This window comes from Mchenga conophoros, linkage group LG14 (genome assembly GCF_057382185.1).
Source record: "Mchenga conophoros isolate Kocher_MC1m ecotype Shallow Benthic linkage group LG14, M_conophoros_male_GT1.1, whole genome shotgun sequence".
In the NCBI taxonomy this organism is placed as follows: Eukaryota; Metazoa; Chordata; class Actinopteri; order Cichliformes; family Cichlidae; genus Mchenga; species Mchenga conophoros.
In genome coordinates, this window is record NC_140539.1 from 7,925,538 (window position 1) to 7,947,610 (window position 22,073).

General features: G+C 39.9%; 2 protein-coding genes across 2 annotated transcripts in view; both read right to left on the reverse strand.

The window, feature by feature from the left end:
* Window positions 1–347: 347 nt before the first annotated feature.
* kcne4 (potassium voltage-gated channel, Isk-related family, member 4) lies at window positions 348–2,431 on the reverse strand. Its single transcript, XM_085244663.1, has 2 exons — window positions 2,371–2,431; window positions 348–1,807 (listed from the first exon to the last, which is right to left on the reverse strand). The coding sequence occupies exons 1-2, from the start codon at window positions 2,391–2,393 to the stop codon at window positions 1,243–1,245; spliced, it is 588 nt and encodes a 195-aa protein (XP_085100789.1). The 5' UTR covers window positions 2,394–2,431; the 3' UTR covers window positions 348–1,242.
* Window positions 2,432–5,326: 2,895 nt separating this feature from the next.
* acsl3a (acyl-CoA synthetase long chain family member 3a) overlaps window positions 5,327–22,073 on the reverse strand; it is a 41,641-nt gene continuing 24,894 nt past the window's right edge. The window contains exons 7-15 of the mRNA XM_085245016.1: window positions 20,837–20,960; window positions 19,165–19,236; window positions 13,853–13,992; window positions 13,574–13,746; window positions 11,413–11,487; window positions 10,775–10,966; window positions 10,213–10,327; window positions 7,953–8,110; window positions 5,327–7,861 (exon numbers count right to left, since the gene is read on the reverse strand). Of these exons, the coding sequence (XP_085101142.1) occupies window positions 7,704–7,861; window positions 7,953–8,110; window positions 10,213–10,327; window positions 10,775–10,966; window positions 11,413–11,487; window positions 13,574–13,746; window positions 13,853–13,992; window positions 19,165–19,236; window positions 20,837–20,960 (1,207 nt within the window). The 3' untranslated portion in view covers window positions 5,327–7,703. The remainder of the gene's footprint in view (window positions 7,862–7,952; window positions 8,111–10,212; window positions 10,328–10,774; window positions 10,967–11,412; window positions 11,488–13,573; window positions 13,747–13,852; window positions 13,993–19,164; window positions 19,237–20,836; window positions 20,961–22,073) is intronic.

Here is a 22,073-nt window from a genome sequence, read left to right on the forward strand (position 1 = left end):
AAACAAATGGATTAAGGCTTGTTAGTTAGCTGACGGTAAAGGTTTGGGCATGGTCTGTGTTTAAACTAAGAAGCAGAATTGTGTTTACTGTGATAACCCCTGCTGTGTTTTTTTCAGAACTGTGGAGGTTTAACTAAGGATATGTGCAAAGGAGATGAGCTTCAGAGGCAACAATACACTTATTATCAGCCCTATTTTGCATTATTCTAATATTAATCAAGGCTTTCTAAAAATAGTGAGTATTTCTCCTCATTTCATCTCCATCATCCTTATTTGTTAGGAGCAACAACTACAACACTGCCCTCCATTGGTGAATCATTACAGTGCAAGAAAAAAAGACCTGAAGCTTGTGTTGGGTTCAAAAGCATTTATTCTTTCTGTACCACTACAAAGATTCAATTTTAAATTAAGCCTTACAGTGTGACAAATGCAAACCATATGTACAGTGCAGTGGTGTCATCAAGTAAACCTAACTCAAAGATTGTGTACAAAGCTACAATTACATCAGAGCTTTCACTATTTTTCAAGTGGGTTCCAGGTATACTTAAAAAACAAAACACCCCCCCCCCCCCCCCCCAAACTTAGGGTTGGGTGGGCCAGAAAGAAGCCAGGTTCAGTTTCAGACAAAATATTTTCCCCACAAGAAAAGTCATCTGTCTTCCACTCATCCCCCTGCAGCAGGGTGAGTCATCAGCCCAAACCAGTGCAGTGGAGCTCAGTGTGGCGTCAGAAGAGAGGGTGGGGAGCTCCAGCAGGGAGGCGTCACCACAAAGTGAAGAAAAAAAAATCATGAATATACAGTAAAATCATAGAATATATGAGCAAATACTCTGATTTACTTGTATTGAGGATATCTGAGTTTGACATGAACAGAATTCACCACTTGGAAGTTCTTCCAACATATAACATGTAAAATGACATCTGAATCTCAGCTTGTAGTTTTAAATAAAAGCAGATATACATTTAAATATGTGGCCTAATGTGGTGTCTGTGTGTGGGTTCATGCTGCCGCTGGGCACTCACTCATAGCCGTGACACCCTCTAAGTGGTCTGAGAGCAAAATCTAAAACATTTCACACTCAGACTTCTTTGACAGTTCCCAGTCCCTTACTCATATCATGAATAATGGTGGCTTGGGTAGTTGATGTTGGGCTGTTTAAGGCTCCTCTGATAGTAAGACGTCAGAGGACATCCTGATCTTCTCTCATGGTGATGTTTCTTCTCTTTTGGAATGGGGGAGGTTCAGCCTGAATCATCCCCGCTGTTCTCGGTTCCTGGCTTCGCGCTCTCCTCCGGTCCCTCCGCCGGTCCCTCCGCCGTGCCGCTGTCGGACTCCTCTTCTATGGTGAGGCGCGTGTCCGCGGAGGAGCACAGGGAACTGATGCTGCTCTGCTCCGTGCACAGCACGCACGCCAGCGCGCTTTCATAATGAAGATTCCCAAAGTGGCCGCCGTGGTTGTTGTAGAAAGGCAGGGACACCTGCATCGAGCGCAGTCCCGAGGCCGCAGCGGGGCAGCTCAGGCTGTGCTTCTTTGGCAGTGCACCCCACTCCCGCTGTTCCTCCTCGTGCACCAGGCGCGTGAATATGTTCACCCTTCTTTTCTCCCTCCTCTTGGAGCGGAAGTAGCCTAGCATTATAGCACAGAGGAAGACTCCGTAGAAAGACATGACTATCAGTATGTAGAGGTACGCGTTCCCGTCGCTTTTGTCTTCTCCGGTGCTCTGCGCGTGCAGGACGAGGCGTTTTGGTGAAGCTGTGGAGTTTTCCGAGTGCTCCATTTTTAAGTGCAACTTTTGTATAGGGGACCTAAAAAAAAAAAAGATTTCCATCCATAAATATAAGACTTTCTGTACACTTGACGCACGCCATACGCGCGTGTTTTACGCACAAGACAAAGTTTCTAAAGAGTGCCCCCCCCCCCCCCCCCCCATAAATAGTTTTTAAAATTTTACAATTAAAATATCTTTCACGAGTTTATCTCCATCTTTAACATATGTAACTGTTAAAAAAAATTCTATCCTTTTCTCTCTTTTATTTTTTTTAACTCCAGTGTCCTGGGGCAAGAGGCGAGGTACCGATACAGGTCGCCAGTCTGAACCGGGGCCAACACTGAGAGACTGATAATCAATCACAGCTATAGGCGATTTAGAAAACGCTAATTGCTACCCTCTTCTATTCATGCACTGATTGCTTAAAAATATAGTTTTAAGGGTTTTTTGTTTGTTTGCTTTCAACATTTTGCTCATTTACTATATTTTAATTAAGGTTTTTGTGCATTTCCCTAAAGTTGAGCAAAAGTTACCAGCAGTCAAAAACAGATTTAGTCTCAAACTAAACATTAAGAAAAGTGTCAGGATTTGTAAACTCACCAAACTGAAGAGCGGTGTCTCATGTGGACCTTTTTACCACTTGTGTCTTCTTGCAGCTCTTCTGGAGTTTGGCAGAACTACTAAAAGTTAGAAGTTATTTATACCCTTTCCCTGGAGCGTCATCGTGAGTCACATGACGGGGACTGATTGTAAGATGAGCCCTCTGTATATGGAACCCTTGAGGGAGAATCTTGTGTTTAAAAAAAATGAAGTAAAGTACATCTCTGAATATTCTTCACACCTCTGGAGGATTCTTATGAAACTACCACATGCTCATGAGTACTTTAGATCTTATGAAGAATTACATCACATCTCCAGAGTCCAGGAGAAAGTGGCCCCTGGGAGGGCGTAATGGAAAAATACTTATAGACTGCAACTGTTTAGAAGCAGCTGATGAAAAGTGAATTAATCCTGGAGTCACTGCTCACACTCTCTGCTGTCAAAGTCTATTAGAGTCTATATCTTATCGGACCACTCTATTTTTCCATCAATCTTCTGGACCATTCCGAGGCAAAAACTGTTTTCCATTTCCTTGCAAATGAGCCTGAGGTCTATGGATAAAATTTTAAAGATGTGTTTGAATAATGTAGGGACTTCATTTCCAACACATCTGTGCTGACAAATATTCTGAGAACTCTAGTCTGACAGTGGTCTTTTGAATCTCCAGCAGAAGTATCAGTGTAACAATAAAATAATCAAAAAATCCATCCCAAATAAAAGTTTATCAGTGCTGTTAGCATGACAGTCTTACAATCAGAAGTATTTTAGTGTCCTAGCTGTTAAAGGAGCCACTAACTGATTTCAATCTAGTGGTTCACCTCATGGAACTCATGGAAGTTCTGCTGCAGACTTTGTTCTGTTCTTCTGTTGTTGTTCTAGCATAATTTCCACCTGTTGGACCTGGTTTAAAATGAGATAATCAGAGAGGCTGAGAAGGAAAACCATTTTAGCCGATGATAGAGGGTTGAAATGTAAATGCACTTCAGAAGACCAACACATTTTCTGTCTGTTGTTTTAGATATCAAATGTTCTCTTCAAAATCCAGGAGTAACCTTAAACATATATGTAAATAAATAAATAAAAAGTTAATACTCAAGTGCAGTAACAGTTTTTATGTAGCAGAAGAAGACTATAAGTATAAAATATCAGTGTATTAGCAAAGCACTATTTTTACACCTTCAGCAGTTATTGCAGTATGCAGCAATAGAGCTGTTAGTTTGGAGTTTTGTATCTGATCATTTTGATAGTGTAACTCTAATACTGACTGGCTCTTTGGTCTCTTCTTTGGTCTCCACCAGCCACTTAAAGGAAATAGCTCTACTTTATGTATCATGTATGAAAGAGAGCCAAGAGCATTAGGTTATTATGAGTTGTTATAAGGCAGAGAAGCGCTGCAGATTCATGTGAGATTCCCAAGATATTTAAAAGCTGGGGTTGAAAATTAAAGGTTTTGATAAAATGCCAAAAATTGCAGTTTTTCAAGTGGTCACTTGAGGCCAGCTCTAAAAGCACGTTAATCTGCACAGAACGTGATGTTCAAATGGGCAACTTTATACGAGAAATAACCATGATTATGGCATGGAGCAAAGACTAGTTTTGAGTTCTACAGATATTTTAGCCATTTCATAACAACTGCTGGTAAAACACAGAACAATGGTACAGTTGAAAAACACCTTAGTTCTTCAACACAGCCTGAACTAACTTCAGCTTTCTGTAATTTATTTGAGTAATCAGCAGGAATAGTGTCAAGGCTTCTTGACAGACATCTTGATCCCAAGAGGATCCCACACTGGTTCAGTGATGCTGAGGTCCGGGCTCTGAGGAGGGCTGTACCGGCTGATAGTGTTCCACTCTGGGCTTTGGTATGCTTTTATTGCATTGGCAGTTTGGGATCATTCCCATGCTGAAGCCGTTGCCAGTCACTGAGTCACTCTTCCACTGACATCATTTCTAAAAAGATTTCAGCGCAGATTTATCACACTAAAGAGGCAGGTGCTCTCAGGCCCATTGTTAGATACTTGATGGATTTTTTCTATTGATAACATAACTTTCAGATACTTTTAACATCTTTTTTTAGACCTGTCACTTCATTTGTCCTCACTTTAACGGTTTTCTCAAACTTTTTCAGGACACACTGCACACCATGTAGCAATGTGTCAGATTTTTTTTTAGCTAACAGCTCTGGAAATTACCTTATTGGTGCAAGGTACAAGGACTGAACTGAAAATGATTGAAAAGCAGCCAATGTCCAACGAAAAAAGTTGAAAGGCCCTCAGAAAGCTGGAGAACTTTTGCTCAAGACCTTTTTTTTTTTTTTTAATAAATTCTAAGCACATCTGGCAAAACATGAAGAAATGGAGGGAGACTCTTTCGCATAGTAGAGTTCATTCTGCTTAACTCCCTTTCTGTAAAATTCTATTAAAATTACTATGTTCAAAGTAACAAAAATAAATAGGGCTCAGATAAAAGGCCTGACCCTCCAGAAAGCAAAGCTAACATAGATGTTAAAGATCATGAAGGTCCCCTTGCAGTTTTATCTTCCATGTGATGTGACTGACCTGCTGACTGTTTGTGTCATTTAATTTCAAGGGCGCCTTCATTTGTTTTAAAAACGTGGCATCCAAAGGAGATTTCACCAGACACAGCCAAGGATCAGTTTGCAAACACTCCAAAGTGACTCCTCAAAAATCCAATGACTGCTGAGCATTAATGGTTGAATTGAATTTAGTTCCAATTAATCATTAGCATTATTGAATCAGTGGAGGCTGATTTCACTCTGTAGCTGACGTTCAGGCAAAAATAAATGTCATCATTTCTCTGTTGTCTGGTGACACAGGCATCACCCCCACACCCAGTAAGGCCAATGTGCTCATTACAAAAGAATGATAGTGCTTAATACTTTCAATTTAATTAGTCAGACTTGGTGACCATAGCGGAAATAAAACGCACTTACAAGGAGACTAAAATAAATCTTTATTTACTTCATTGGAGAAGGCAAATTATGAATAAATAATTTTCATCACTAGGCTGGGCGATGTGTTACAGTGTTCAAACAGGCAAGCCAGTGAATCACAAATATTCATGTAGGTGGGCGTACAGCACATGTGCCCTTTTCACCAAATGCAATCATGGAAGACTTTGTTATATAATAATAAAAGAAGGAATAATAAAAATGACATATTCTTACACTTGCAACCTCGGTATAGAAAGACAACAACAGACAACAAAGCCCTACATAAAAGGTTTGGTCTAGTTCTCTAACGTGATTTTGGAATAAAGGTGGGAAGACACATGATGCCTCAACTAGTTCCCGTTCTAGCACACACTTTAAATTGCACCTGACAGGTTGATTATTTGGCAGGCTACTCAAGGTCCAGTGGCCCTGAGCTGCAAAATACACACAAAAACAAACACTTCACTTTAGGGAAAAGGTAGGCACAGTCTTTTAAGATTTTGAATGCTGGGTCCAAAGTCTCTCGCTAAATGTTGGTACTGTTCTTGTGTAAAATATAAACTGAGGGAATGAAAGAGGAGCCCTGAGGAGCCTAAGGGAATACTTTAACAAAGATATTCAAATGATGTACACGATATAGGCAAAGTAGAGGACCACATACACACCATGAAGCTCACAGTTTTTGTTCTGATGTTAATGCCACAGAAGGCTTAGGTTCCTGTCCTGCCTAAGTGCTTCCACTCTGTAGTAATACCACTTACAGCTGATTCTGGAATATCTCGGCTGAACTCTTCAGAATGGCCCATTTTCCCACAGATGCTTGTAAAAGCAGACTGCGTGGCTAGGTGCTTGATTTTATCCAACTGTGCCAATGGGACAGAAAACATGTGAATTAAAACATGTAGAGGTGTTGCCCAAAATTATACAAGGCAACTATTCTAAGAGTAGAATAGAAAATAACCTAAAACAGCCCTACACTATCACTTCTGTTTCCATAAAGGGAAATATTGTGTTTGCACAACAGAGCCATCGCATCATCAGATTAGCTCACGTGTATCTGGCGCATTCATCCAGTTGTGTCATTCACCAAGGCAGGTTCTCACTGCAGCAAAGGAGTGCAGCGAGTTACAAACCTGGTTTTTGATCATATAACTTCAGTTTAAACACAGCCGACACATTTGCTTCAGTGATGGAAATGTGTGAATAAGGAGGAACATCCGATCAGCCAAGATTGACAAAAAAGGCAAAAGGCTGTGAGGGTTGTGTACGCGAAGCTACACACTTGGCCATTCAAAAGACAACACGTATGACACAACTTTAAAGAGAATGACTGCAAGGTAGACAAAGTCAGACTTCCATAAATGTGCTTGTTCTCCAGCCCACACACACACACACACACACACTGATAAAGTTTTATTTAGATCCTCTCTGTAATCAACTGCCTTACTGGAGCAGATGCAATCTATTTTCATATTGCATTATGATTTATCAATACTACAATGATTACACAGTCATTTCATCTGTAATACAAGGAGTACCCACTGAAAAGTGTACTGTATCACTGTAGTGAATGTCTAAACATGCACTTTTGTTTCTTTTTCTTCAGTGTTTTAAAAGACCTATTAGTCACAATTTGGTAATTTTCTGAAACTAAAATCATTGTCGAAACATAAAAATCATCAGATCACATAACAGGATTTATCTTTGATTACCAACCTGTTTCATTGCACTCAAATGACTTTGTGCTTTTAGTTTCATAGTGTGCTGATGGGAGAGACGCCCCACGAGCGTGGGAGTCACAGTCTGACTGTGGGAGGGAGGCAAAATAAACCACTGACAGAACACTAAACAAGTTAAAGACAAGAAAAGAAAATTAACCATCTCCTGACCTGCAGGAAATTAGAAATTTGAAGTTAAAGTTTTAGAAGAAGATCAAAATGAACTGATTTTGACACATAATTCGAGACAGGTGAGTAAAAGGCACCGAGGCTACAAGCGACCTGAGCTTCTGCTGTGGCAACTCAGACAAGAGTTCAACAGACAACACCAGCTTACACATGCTCTGTTTCATAACTCACATCTGGAACAATAAAGTCCTCTGGAATAGGGTCACACACCTGGATGGAAAAAAAGGGCACAAGGGATGTTTTCTTACAAAGACCTTCTCAGCCCGTCTTTTGCAACAAATTCAAGTAAAATCTGCTTCCTCTGTAAAACTGGTTTATCTGTGTTTCTGTGAGGTCCTTGAAACCACAAGATTTAGCACAGATTTATGTTGCTGTGGCTCTTTCACTGCAGACTAAAGGATGGGAGTTGGGGGTGTGGGAGTGTTTCAGAGTTAAGTATTGTTCTGGTCTCAGGTCTGTGCTGGTCCTGGCTGTCATTTTCCACCATACATTCTCTCTATGTCATCCTGGTAATGTGTTTTCAGCTCCTTGCGTTTGAGCTTGAACGCATCAGTCACTAATCCTGTCTCAGGTGTCCACGGTTCTGGGCTCAGCCGGATCTTGCGGGGGATCTCAAAGCGTTCTAGCTGGGCTACAAAGGAAGAAGAAACATGAACTTGGTAAAACCTAGCTTGTGTCTGCAGCTCTGAGATGAAGCTTAACCCCTTCTCTGACTTTCTCACCTGCCAGTGCGGCCTCAGTAATGACCCTGAGGACGAGCTCCTCCACGGCTTTGCTGTTGCACAGCTCCTCCCATGACCCTCGGATACCGTACTGGTCAACCAGAGCCAACAGGTGCTTCTGATTGGGCACCACAAAGCCAATCACGTACGTCTCGTCACTGCAGAGCAGGAAGACGAGTCAAAGAGAAAGAAAAACAGAACAATTATTAGCTTAAACTGGTCTTCAGGATGTGGACGCTGGGCCGAATAAGGTAATGGAGCACCAGAGTGAGCAATCTTTGCAATCTTTTCGTCAGTGAGTGGCATATTTAGCCTTGTAAGGAGATGGAAAAACTACATGCTTGAGAGAGTGTGAACAGATTGCATGCTTCAAATCGCTTGACAAACAGCTGCACTGTGACCCAGAACTGAATAAATATTTCAGGCTGCAGAAACAGATCCAGGTTCTGAATCAGAAAAACAAAATGTTTTCGTGAATCTGTGGAAACACACAGAGCAGGAGGGCCTGCCACTTTTAGGGTACAAAATGAAGGTTTTTATTCCTACCGAATAATGAAAAACAGATTTGTTGTTATCTGAGCTTAATTCACTCTGCCTGTTTGTTATCTCGTGCAGGGCAGATACATGGAGCTTAATCAGAAAAATATTGCACCGCAGATCACCAGACAACCAAAACTTTAATAAATGGTCCATTCATCTTCTTCTGCTTGTCATTTGCTAGTTATTCGTCCATCACATAGCTAACACAGATATTCATGCTCACCCTTATACCTTACAACCAATTTAGAGCCTTTAGGCCACAGATGTGGGCCTGTGGGTGTCCTGTGGACTGCAGCTTCAGCAGAATGGATTTTTTTTTTTGGTACATCTGCTGTTAATGAATAAGACTGAGACATGGTAACAACTTTGGCTATTTTTTGTGTTCCCTCAAGCCATTCCTGAGCAAATTGCATCCTGCTGGGTGGGACTGCTGTCATTGGGGAGTGCCTTTGGCATGAAGGGTTTGCTTTGACAGCCTCAGTTTGTTAAGGTGGGTCGATATGTCAAAGTAACATTCATACAGATGAGGACACAATTATTACCCACCAATTAAATTTAAAGTTTTTGTCAGAATTTAGTGTTGTTGTTGTTTTTTAAACAGAGCAAAACATTTTTAATGTAACATTTCTTAGCATACCAGTTTTCTTTATAACATGTCAATTATTTCTGTTTGCACACAATAACAGACTCATTTAAGAAAAAACAAAAATGACCAATTATTATTAAATTAGTATCAATAAAGTTGTTATTATTATTATTATTAGTGCCCTGAACCCTTTTTTGAACCACAGAACAAACTAGTGCTGTGCAATGATGTGCTTAAACTTTTAATGCTAAAAGAAAAAACTTCTGCAGAAAGACAGACTGAAATATGCTAAGGAAACCTGCATACTAGAAGCACGTCCTTTGGTCAGATGAAGTGAAAGTAAAGCTCTTTGGCCACAGAGATGCTGCTTATATTTAGAGAAAGAAGGGAGAGGCGTACGAATCTGGAGGGGCTTGAGAGATTCTCCAAAGAAGAATGGGCTGGGATTGTTCAGGACACGAGTTTGACTTACTGAAAACTACAACAAAAGACTGCAGGCTATTATATAGCATAAAGAACACATAATTAACTATTAGCATCAATAATTTTGACCTTGGTAGTTTTTGTAAAATAATTTTGCTTGTAAGCACACAAAATAAAACCAGGATGTTTGGAAAGGCTGCGTAAGAAATTCCTTGTTCTTCTAACTGGAACTTGGGAAATACTCTTTTAAAAAAAGAAACTTTCATAGAGGAACTAATAATTCTGTCCTCATCTGTATCTGTGCCAGAGGGTCCTGAGAGTGGTTGTTCTTGATGATGTGAGTCGGGCTGTGAGCTGGAAAGCTGCGGCTGACTGAGGGTGTTTATAGCAGCAACTGGAGTTAATGAAAAGATGCTGTTGTTGTTAGTGTGTAGCTGGGAGTTGCAAAGCTTCAGCCAAGCAGTGTGTAAACAGCAACCGTGCGAGTTAATAAAAAGTTAATGCTGAAAAGCATGAAAATGTCATTAGGTCTGCCGTGGTATGTTCACAATTATAGATTATGGAAAGAAGCTAATGCGAGAGGTCTATTTTATAATTAAAAGTCAAACCAATACGACGATCTAAAAGAACAGGATCCACAGAGATAATAAAGGTTTCAGTGGATCTGTAAACTACTCTTATGAATATTTCACTGCCCCACTCCTCACACACCTGTTGGCATAGGCACAGATGTTATCGATCAGAGGGCAGTTCTTCAGCATGGCCTCCACCTTTCCCAGGGAAACGTACTCTCCTGCCTGCAGCTTCACCAAGTCTTTCTTACGATCTGGAAACACAGCAAAGGGAGCAGCCTGTAAAAAGTGTGTATGTCCATGCATATATGTGGATATATCTTAAAAAGAAAGGAGGAAGTGAGATAGAAGGATGCATTTTCTACTCAGCTGTGTGCATCTGAACAAAATGAACATCTTGCATCTGAACATCTTGATAAAAGAGGAAAGTAGGGGGCTGGGGCTGGCTCACTGAAGTAAACAGAAACGTGAAATCATACTAGGATGCGAAGTAAAATGTGATTTGTTAAAAGCTTTTCTGACACACTAAAAAATGGCAAGTGGAGATGAAAGGTTGTCTGGAACAAGACCAAGCATGAGAGTCACAACATGGGCAACAGCATGAGAATGTGAGCTTCAGACTTAGTGACGATAAAAACCAGGATAAGACCTTCTCGTTCTACACACTCCACCCACACACACACCTCCTCATGCCTCCTCACCAATGATCTTGAGACAGCCGTCTTCCTGAAACTCTCCAATGTCGCCTGTACTGAACCAACGCTGGCCGTTCTCGTCTACAAAGAAGTCCTCTTGGTTTTTCGCATCCTTCTTGTAGTATCCCATCGTTACGTTGGGCCCACCAATGAGAATCTCTCCCCTGGGATAAGGCTTGTCAGTGCTACGGTACCCACCTAAAAGCATCAGCAGATTAGAAATGAAAAAACATTTATTGGACTGAATCTGCTACATCATAACACTGCTGAGAAACAAAAAACCCCCAAAAATCAGATGGTATGTTTACTTAAAATTCTATTTTTACTCTGCAAGGAATAAACTCAACTCGATAAGTATCAAAACTTCAACAGAGTGCAATGAAAGTGAGTTATGATTCCTTACGTAAAAAGTGGAGAGACCAGTGCTGTCCTTACAAGGTTACAGAGCAATGCTCAAAGTCCCACCAGGCAGGGAAATGTGAAAGAAAGTGTTGGATCAAGTGCGTATGTGTGTAAAAGATGACCCATAAAGAAACAAAACATGCAGACTGATGTTTTTTTGAATATGAATGCAAATGACTGTGTTTATACCATCATAAAATGTGTGTGTATATGTGCGTAGTGCCTCTCCCAGTCTCACTCACCCTCCACCCAGTCTTTAAGCTTGATCTCACAGCACACCAGTGGTCCTCCCACTCTCCCAGTGCTGTAATCCCACACTAGAACAGACAACACACATAGACACACGCACATATCAGGGAGCACACTAGCATCAAGGCACAACATTTATTGCCATAGCAACACGACCTGACTTGCTCCCTCGCCATGGAAACCCCATCCCTAAGGAGTGTTCGCAACTCAGTGTTTTCCTGACTCAGATGACCACAGTGGATTTGATGGGTCTGTTGGTCTGGTCTGCCTGGGAAAGGCTGATAGGGTTTCTTACATTTCGCAAATGCTTTGGCAGTGGAACAGATAGATTAATTCATATCTGATTATTGGGACAGACATTGGCACCGTAGTTATGTGAAACATTCTTGGTCTTCATGTTTATGAGGGAATGGAGACTATCACTCTTTCTTCTGTTTTCTTTTACAAAACTCATAAAATTTCATATTCATTTCTTTTTCTCTTTCCTTTTTTTTTTTTAAAAACTTGATAGGGTCTCAGTGTAGCGTGACTTATTGCTAATGTTGATTTTTCCACACCACTCTGCTGAAAACAGATAATATACTCCCTTTTTTTGTTTACTGCAACCCACGCACTGTATATCTACTAATTATTTTCCTCTTATCCATTTTCCCATCCTGGCTATAAGGCCTCTGTCCCTCTTTGTGTTCTCCCCCTGTTTTTATCTCTGCTTTCAGGCTGTCGAAGTTGACGGGAATTTCATGGGGAAAAACCACAAAATAGGAGGGTGCCAGGATTTGATTGGAAAAATATGGGAAAATTGAGAAAAAACTGGTAGTAAGTATATTTTTATGTTACGTGCCTGGGCTCTATAGATGTAAATTAGCAGCTTTACTAAAGCCCAGCATGTTTACATCTTATATATTCACATTGATATCCAGTAATATGGAATGTCCCTGTTAAATAAACAAATAAACACAACAAGCTAGCAATTTTGCCTGAAAAAATGTGATTTGTGAAATTCTAAGGATGCCTAAAATATTGGCAATATCCCATTTTTATTCTTACATATCATGATAAAATCAGCAATAAAGTGTAATACTGTACATAAACAGTGTCTGTCCCTCTGTTTGTCTGTCTTCCACTGCACACAGACTAAGCATAACATAACAGTGGTTTGGAGTGTCGCTTCCAGCTGTTTATGAAGCGGGGGTCCTGTCTGTGACTTTATTAAATGCCCTGCAGATTTACAGGGTAACCTGCAGTAGCGCTGCCCATTTCGGTATCCATAAAGCACAATAGTAAAATGTGACCTTAAAATTATTTCTCCCTCTATGTTCACTAAAGGAGGTCTGTAGCTTTAGCTTTGCTGAGATTTTTAGGTACACCTAGCAGTAGCTACTACAGTCTACTACCATTGTAGTGAGGCATTTCCCTTGTTTAGTCTAGCCTCGTTTATAAAAATAGGGTCAGCAGAATAATAGGCACAACTGTGAGTGTGTCACAATGATACCAATACACTTGGTGATCATACAGCTGAATCAAAGCATGTGTAAAACAGTTAAAAAAAACAGGACTGTACTGGACTGAATTAGTTAAACTGGTTGAAGCTAATAAACTCACAAGTGAGTGTATTTTTTTCATTTGCACAAGACAGATGGGAACTGTGATCTGACTGATTGTTGCCAAATAGGATACAGGAATTTTACACTGAATGTGTTCAGCTCACATTAAAAATACTGATGACCGGCAGTGCTAACACTCAGACTCTGAGTAGCTACACCTGTGGTATGAATATTAAAGTCCTTGGTTATTTTCAGAAAACTTGACCTCTGACCTTGACATGGGTTGAGGTCACAGAGATTTGAACTCATCTGAGATTTTTAACAGATGCACCTTTGGTATAAGCTAGAAAAATTACATCCGCTCACTCTCGATTGATCAATTTTCATATTCATCAACTTGGGTGTCCATCCCATCCGCTCACTAGGTGGGGTGATGACAATACATCATCAGCCTTTTAGGGCTGAGGGGTAAAAATTAATGACATAAAATGTTTTCGTTTTTCTAATTTGTGAGTGGTTTGAAATTTTACACATTTCAAACTAAAATAATTTCACACATTACAAATCTGACAGTAGGCATGCCTACTGTAAGATTTCCATTCATGCTCACACTCGCTAATGGTTCCAGCTCCACAGGTCTCCGTCAGGCCGTATCCTTGACCCACTGGGCAGCAGAAACACACATTCATGAAACGCTGCGTGGCTGCTGAGAGTGGCGCTCCACCTGAAAGCAACACCCGTGTCCGTCCTCCTAGCAGAGAGCGGACTTTCCTGAACACCAGTCTGGATGAACAAAGGAGGAAATACATGAAGAAATTATGACTTTTAAATATTCCTTGAGAGTCCAAGCTGCAAATGCAACAGTAATTGGTGATATAAGTCTCCATACCTGTCACACAGTGGTGTGCTGTATCCTTTGGCGAGCTGCTCCAGTTTGTAGTTGTATGCCAGAATGAAGAGTGTTCGCTGAACACAGTTCATCTCCTCGACCTTTGTCATCACGTTCTTATAGATACGGTCCATGATCTCCTGAAGTCAGGAGGCGGGACAGGGTGAAAAGAAAAAGAGCATTATTATGTAAAAGGTAACAATAAGAGCAACAGTTAAGACTGATACAGATACAGAGAAAAGACTAAAATGATGGTTAAGAAATGTAAATTTTATAGTTAATCTATAAGTGAACTTACAGCTGTGGTGATTATTAAAGGTGATTATACTGGAGTCAGAGCAATGAAGAGTAGTATGTATCTGAACTCTGGCACGAAGCAGAACTTGAGCAATGCTGGATTTTAGAGACCAGTGCAAGTTTATATGGTGCAAAAAGATCGCAATATAAATATCTAAGCCAATATTTTTTTTTCTTAGAAACATTTGGTAAATAAATCAATGAGAGTTTATTAAAGTTTTTTTGAAAGCACGGAAAAGAATCCAGCCATTGTAAGTTGGAGCACACTCTGCTGGACAGACTATGCGATGACACCGGTTCTAATGTTACCCTAAGCATGTTTTTTCAGCATCAATGTGCAGAAATGTTTGACATCTAAACCAACATATACACTGATAGCAATATCCCTGTCACAGGACGACAATAGGAGTTAACCTTCATGTTGGGTGGGCTTAGACATATGGTCCCTGCTTTGGAGGTTTTTAAAAAAGACTAAACACTAATGTGTTCAAAACCCCCAAATCTCATATTTAAGAAACTTTATAAAACAAAAGAAAAGATCAACACAAGCACACATGCACGTGTGCTCTTCAATTCTGGTTTCATAACTATAAGGCTCCCCAATGGATATCTAATGTGTTTCTAATTTCTATGTGACCTACAAAACTAAAAAAACAAACAAAACAAAAGCAAACCAGAAGAAGGAATCTCTCTTTGGAATAAACAAAACCATGTGGTAAACCCACTACTAACTGTGGCCCTAAACATTAGATTGTTTTTTTTATATTTATTTTTTGACATTTAGCCTTTGTTGGATAGGAAGGTAGGGGGACGACACACAGGATTGGAGCAGACTCAAACCCAGGCCCCTGCAGTGGCAGCAGCTCAACCAGGTGAGCTAAAGCAGCTCCTTCTGAGCTCCTTTGTTTAAAGTATAACAATATGCCAGATAAGCGACAAAGCAAAACATTTAGGACTTCCTTGGAACAGCTTTCACTGATACATTACAGGAGAATAATCACCAGAATGAGCATCTGTATTCATCTCTATTCTGATTAACACTAAGTTTCAGCTGAAGTACTTTCTGAGCACCAAACAACAGACAGACTTAGAAATGAGCTGGTGAACATTAAGCAGCAGAGGATGCAGATATTTTTCCACAGGAGTCCAAGAACAGACTAAAAAAAAGGAAGTATCACATTTCAATCTGCCTGGTGGCCAGAAACTTGGAGGTCCTAGTGAATGCACATGTTTCTCTGTTAATACTGGGTAACTAAGCCACTGTCAGTCATATCAGCTCAAACTATCTTCTTTCCAATGCCCAAAATGCCTTAGCCCAACATTCACAACAAATATCTTCTTTGCTAAAAATGGGCTGAAGTGGTACTAGGAACATGACGGTACAAGGAAGAGCAATGTCAATCATGGGAAGTGGTATCAATTTGTATTACCAAAGGGACTGTGGTGCAGAGAACAGAAACCCACAGATCAAGAGCACTTCATCATCTACATCAGTGTCGACAAAAGGCTGGACATGGTGAAATGGGGAAAGGGCACAAACAAACCCCCCTCCCACCAAAAAAACAATAAAAACCAGCTGGTCCTGTTGGGTTTGTGCATGTGTGTGTACGTGTGTGCATGAAGCAGTGAGAGAGGAAGTCGACACAGGATCCATGCAGCCGCCTGCTGTCATATCACAGCAAACAATTTGTATGTGTGTGCGTGTCGTGGGGATAACCACATGGGGCTTTCTCACGTTCTGTTTACAGCTGTGAATGGTTCCAGAAACTGGGGCCCTCTGGCCTTTACACTACGACCACTGGGAGATGGGGGTGGGGGGGGGGGGGGGGGGTGTCTCCATGTGAGTGAGAGGGAGAGAAGAGTGCATCCTGTATTGAATACAACTAGCTTGTTAGATGACATTCATTTTCAGGCGTCTTCAGTATTGGCAATGGTCACAGTCAAACAACAAGATATGGGAAAACAAAATCCTGAATGGAGGAAAAGTACCGAGACTATCACTTTATCAATTTGTCTGCAGTCTGTTGACTTTTGAACAACAGGTAGGTTAGCAAATGTAACTTTTCATCCTAATAATACAGTTAAAACAATTTACATGTAAATACAGTGTGAACTTGGGCATCAAACTGGTAAAGTTTTTAAAAAAAGGATAAGAACTTTGAGGCCACAATGTACACAGATTTGCTCATTATGGAATGTCATATTAATTTGGAGCTTTTAATGCTTTCTTTTTTTTCTGTTCTTTTTCCAGACATCTTTAATGAGGCAAAGAAAAGAAAAAAGGAATTGGCTGCATAAGTTTGAATTTCTCTTGGTTTTTCTCAAATTCTCTACACGGAATCAAAAGATTGCATAGATTGCTGTCCATGTATGATTGTAACAGGCAGTTTCTCTTTGCCAGCATAAAATTAATTTATTTCACAACACTCTTTCACTCACGCATTTCCGTCTGGGATTAATAAAGTTCTGATTCTGATTAGATGCCTTCTGGAGAGACGTTTTATGGTGAGACAAGATAAAGACTTGGCTATGTGGCCACAATGATAAGAGATATGTGGAGGGGTAAAGGGTTTTCAGTGAGAAGCTCAACTTCTGAAAAACAACCCCACACCATAATCGCCCTTCCACCAAACTTGTACACTTTACCGTTCTCCTGGCAACCACCAAAACCAGACTCGTTCATTGGATTGAGAGACCGAGAGGCGTAATTCGTCACTCCAGACAACAGTGGTGGCGTGCTTTACACCACTGCATCCAACGCTTTGCATTGTAATTGGTGATATAAGACTTGCAGGCAGCAGCTCAGACATTAAAACCCATTCCATGAAGCTCTCTACACACCGTTCTTGAGGTAATTAGGAAACCACATGAAGTTTGAAGGTTTGTTGCTAACATCGCTCTGTGATTTTACTTGGCCTACCACTTCATGGCTGAGTGATTCTTGATACCAGTTGCTTCCACTTTGTTATTAACCCACTGCACAAAGTGATGTTGGAGTGACATCTTTTATAAGTCATTTTTGGACCTCCAATTTTGGCCCACTGAAGGGGCTGTTTTGTAACACCAGGCATTCACAATGAAACAGGATACTTGATACTTAATGCAAATGCTCTTTTAAACTTATAAAACACACTGTTTCATAAGTTTAAGAGCAAAAGGAATTTAAACATTTTCTAAATACTCTAACCATTACTATTTTACATAGATTTCAACATATTTAATATTTCAACACATTTCAATAAATGACAGTTTTAACCTGGTTACAAACAAATGAGTTGATTAACTAAAATACTATCTATATTGGGACCGACAGACCCAATATAGACATGATCACACATCCACCAATCAGTGTTTAGCGGGAACACCTACAGCTGACTGTCGAACATTTAGTAGCAAGAAAATGTCACAACTGGACTTGTTACACAGGTGGTATCCTATCACTGTACCACGCTGGACTTGACTGAGCTCCTGAGAGCGAGCTGTTCTTTCACAAATGTTTGTAGAAGCAGTCTGCATGTAGAAGTGCTTGATTTTATTTACCTGTGACTAGAATATCTGAATTCAATGATTTGGATGTGTGAGTGAAGACATTTGGCAACATGTTGTACAAGTTTCCATCCTAGAAAAAGAGCAATGAAGAAATAATTAAAAGCCCCCAAATTACCACGACCTTTATGCCCATGTTGAGTGGATGTAAACCTCTGACCACAACTGTATGTGTCCACTTCTATTGACTACTTGAAGAAATAACATTTATCATACTATGGCTGTAGATATAGCTGTTATAGCTTTCTGAATTGAAGCATGGATTGGACTTTAAAGTATTCCAAAAATACTACAGCCTCCAAAACACAATTTCAGTATATGAATTTTGTAGAATGTCCCGGGAAGAGACACGTATCCTTTTGGAGTTGTGTCAGGATGAGCATCAAGCATAAAACTCTTCCAAATCAAGCATGTGGCGCTACCCGCTGTGACAACTTGTGAATAAGGACGTGGTTGTAGAATGGGGGAAAATTAAGATACTGCAAGCTGGAAAATGCAAACTAAAAGACACTTTAACAGTAAAATATAATATAATTAAGACTTCTTTTGGACCTGTAGACACCCTGTTTCTCCAACACGACTGAACAGAGTGCTAAATTTTGTTGAGTATTTGTATGAATATCTCTCTGCAGCAAAGCACAATAAAACTACAACCAGAAGAACCTTCAAAAGCGTGAACACTTGGATTCGTTTGAAGTCATGTTTCAGGCCACAGTCTGAATTTTAGTCCATCATATACCATCATTTTTTCCCCCTTTTAATAATAATCACTTCATACACATCATACATCTACCAAGTAGCTACTAAATGTGGTTTTTGGTTTAGAGCAAATGGGGGTGGGGGGTAGGTTTTTGGACTCTTTCACTTAAAACAGCCATCTGCAGCATTTCTACCAAACCAAAAGTTGAGTGTTGTAAAAGGAAAGTGAAAAGACTGAAACAAACAACTTGTAGCTACAAATGACCTAATTTCACATTAAAGTTTTTTTGCATTAACTGTGTAAAATGTTAAAAATGTCCACGTGATTAGAGCAGCTTAAATTCTGACATATTCTGACTACCTTGGGGTGTTCTTTAATAAACAAACTGTAAAAAAAATTTAAGCAAAGCCCATCTCGGAGTCCTTACTGCTGAAATGGATTAATTAGTCAAATTTACTTCAAAGACAAGCTGCACTAGGTAACCACAAATATTCAACTTAGACCCCTGGGAATCAAACATTGTCTGGTGATTAAATGCAGCATTGACCATTGGTAGGATGTATTTACGTCAGACCAAGATCCAGCAGATCCAAGACTGCTGGACTCTATCACTGCTATTCCATGAGTAAACCTTGTGCACAGGCCTCAAACGCAAGCCAGCAGCATTGTTTGACATACAGACTCAAGTCGAGTGAGTCAGTGAGTGATACTGTTATTGTTAATGGTAATGGTTCTCTAACACTATGCTGGACAGTGCATTAAGCCATACCGGGACCGCTGCCATCAGAGTGGGCTGGAGCATACTGGTGTCTCCTTTGCTTCCTTTCTTGATCTTTGTTGACTTAGGGTGGGAGAAAGAAACATCAATTGATAATTTAAATTATTACATTTGTAATTAGCTGTTACCTCATTTTTGGGGTTTGTTTTGCACATATTCGGACTGAAATGATGTCTAAAAATCTACTAGATCCAGCTATATACTGTCATGAAAAAGTAAAAGTATCCCCTCTGTCCACTTTAAGGTTGTTTTTGTATCAGTACATAACAGAAAAATAATCTGATGCTTAGCGGGATCTAAAATTATTTAAATACAACCTCAGATGAATATGTTATATTGGTTCATTATTTATTTAACAAAAAGTATGCCCCTGCTGTTTCCACAGGAATTCAGAGGGTAAATAGCAAGCATGTCCTGCAAATCAAACACATGCTTAGAACTGATCATCTGCAAGTGTGAGCACCTCTATAAAACCAGAAGTTTTGGTAGTTTGCTGGTCTCGAGTATCCACATGAGTGTTGACAGATGCAGTGGAGGAAAGACATCAGAAATGATCTTAGAAGAGTAATTGTTGGTGCTCATCAGTCTGAGAAGGGTTATCAGGTCATCTCCAAACTATTTGAAGTCCATCATTCTGCAGCGAGAAAGATTATTCACAAGTGGAAAACATTCAAGACAGCTGTCCATCTTCCCAGGAGTGGACGTCCCAGCAAATTCACCCCAAGGTCAGACAGAGCAATCCTCAGAGAAACTGCAAAAAACCCAAGAGCTAAATCTCAGACTCTACAGGCCTTTAACCCTTAAACTTCAGGTCAGTATAATTAGAAAGAGAAGTATTTTTTATTTGGAAGGGTTGTCAGGAGAAAGCCTCGCAACTAAACTTCCGCAACAATGTCCTTTGGACAGATGAGACCAAAGTGGAGATGTCTGGCCATACACAGCACAATCACCTTATATTAACTTTATACCAACTGTATAAGGCTTCATGATTTGGGCTTGTTTTTAAGCCACATGACCTGGGCACTCCTTGGATACCAAAGTATTCTACAGCCCTGTGTGAGGCCATCTGTTCTACAATTAAAGCATGGCTGAAATTGGATCATGCAAAAGGATAATGATCCTAATTTCAGCAGCAAATCTACAAAAAATGGCTGAAAAGAGAAAGAAATCAAGGTGCTGCATTGGTCCAGTCAAAGTCCAGACCTCAGCCTGACTGAAATGCTATGGCTAAGAGACCGGCGCATAAAGGTATCACAAACCTCAATGAACTGAAGCACGACTGTAAAGAAGAGTGGGCCGAAATTCCTCCACAATGATGTGAGAGACTGATAAAGTCATACAGGATGTTACTGTTTCTAAACGAGGTTCTACAAGCTGCTGAATCATGATGTATCCTTAGTTTTTCACACAATGCTTCTACATGTTGGCTTAGTTTTTTTTTGTTGAATGAATAATGAGACAGTGTAATATGTCGTGTGTTCTTATTCATCTGATGTGGTGTTTAAATAGTTTCAGAACATGGTAAAGATGTCCTGATATATAAAATCATAGAACAAACAAAGGGTGTACTTTCTTTTTCACCACAATATATTGAATATAAGATACATGAAAGTCAACCCTAAAACCAGAATGCACTTCAGATGATACAGATGAGAGGTTTTACCTGGTCAGCAAGAGTCTGAGGCGATGAATAGCCAATCCTACAGCCATGAGACACACATACGAGCTCTGCACTGAGCTCCAGTACATGGGCAAGAGGCAGGTAGCCGATGTAGGTGTCTTCTTCACTAAAAACACACGCAGACTTCAAAACCCCCGATTTGATGTGGGCTATTAAATGTTTGAGACTACCGCGGACATGAAGGTCTTAGGGTCATCCCATCTCCAGTCAGACAATTTCTAGAAGGCTTCCTGCTTCACCTTTCCCAATTTGCGTAAAAACTTTACCTTTATATATAAAACACTTTTTAAGATATATATGCATATATTTTTTATTTTTTGTATTGTTCAAACATTGCCACAGATTTCAATGTGCAAGGCAAACTGCATGAAAGTGGGTCAATGGTGTTTGGAAAAAATAATTATTTGAAAAGGTATTTGCTAAAAAAAACTGAAATTAACAGCAATCATTACAGTCTGTATATTCAATTCGAATTTGGTTGGTTGATTTGAGACAGAATGACCCTTTAGTGAAATTAATCAGTCGTTTATTTCATCAAGCTGAATCAGTACTAAGACAAACTATTGCAAGTTATACATTAGTCATATTTTCAAGATATATACTGTTTATGAGCTACATTTCCTTTGAGTTCACCTACTGAAAACATATTCATCTCAACTCAAGTAACAACCAAATTTTGGGGAAATTTCCATTTTAGTGAACATGTTGTACATTCAAGCCATGAATGAGGGGGAGATTTACATAGCCGTGTTACTTAATCCACAAAGGAAATCCAACATTTTCATAAGATCGACTGAGACTGTCACAACTAAACCCCTTTAACCTCCATCCATCTCACCCTGACTCCTTTTCTCCCACATTGTTCCTCTACTCATACTAAACTCCCTCCCTTTTCTGTTTCCTCTCACTCCCATCTTAATCCCCGGAGACGGGTCAGTTTCTCTTTTAATATAAGCAATTGAGCTGCATGATGATACCAGCTGAACAAGCATATTTCCCATAATGTTAGTTAAAATATTCCTTTGAAACATGCAGAAGAGAGAAATTTGAACATTGACCTCAGCTTAGTTTTGATTACAGTGTTTTGATTACAGTTTTGATTATATTTCTTCTGCTTCCAGTAATCCAGTGCATCACACTCTTCTGTTAATGAACAAACCTAAATGGCATGTTCTAATCTGTATGTTTGCTGGCTGGTGATTCTGCTTGGACGTGTAGC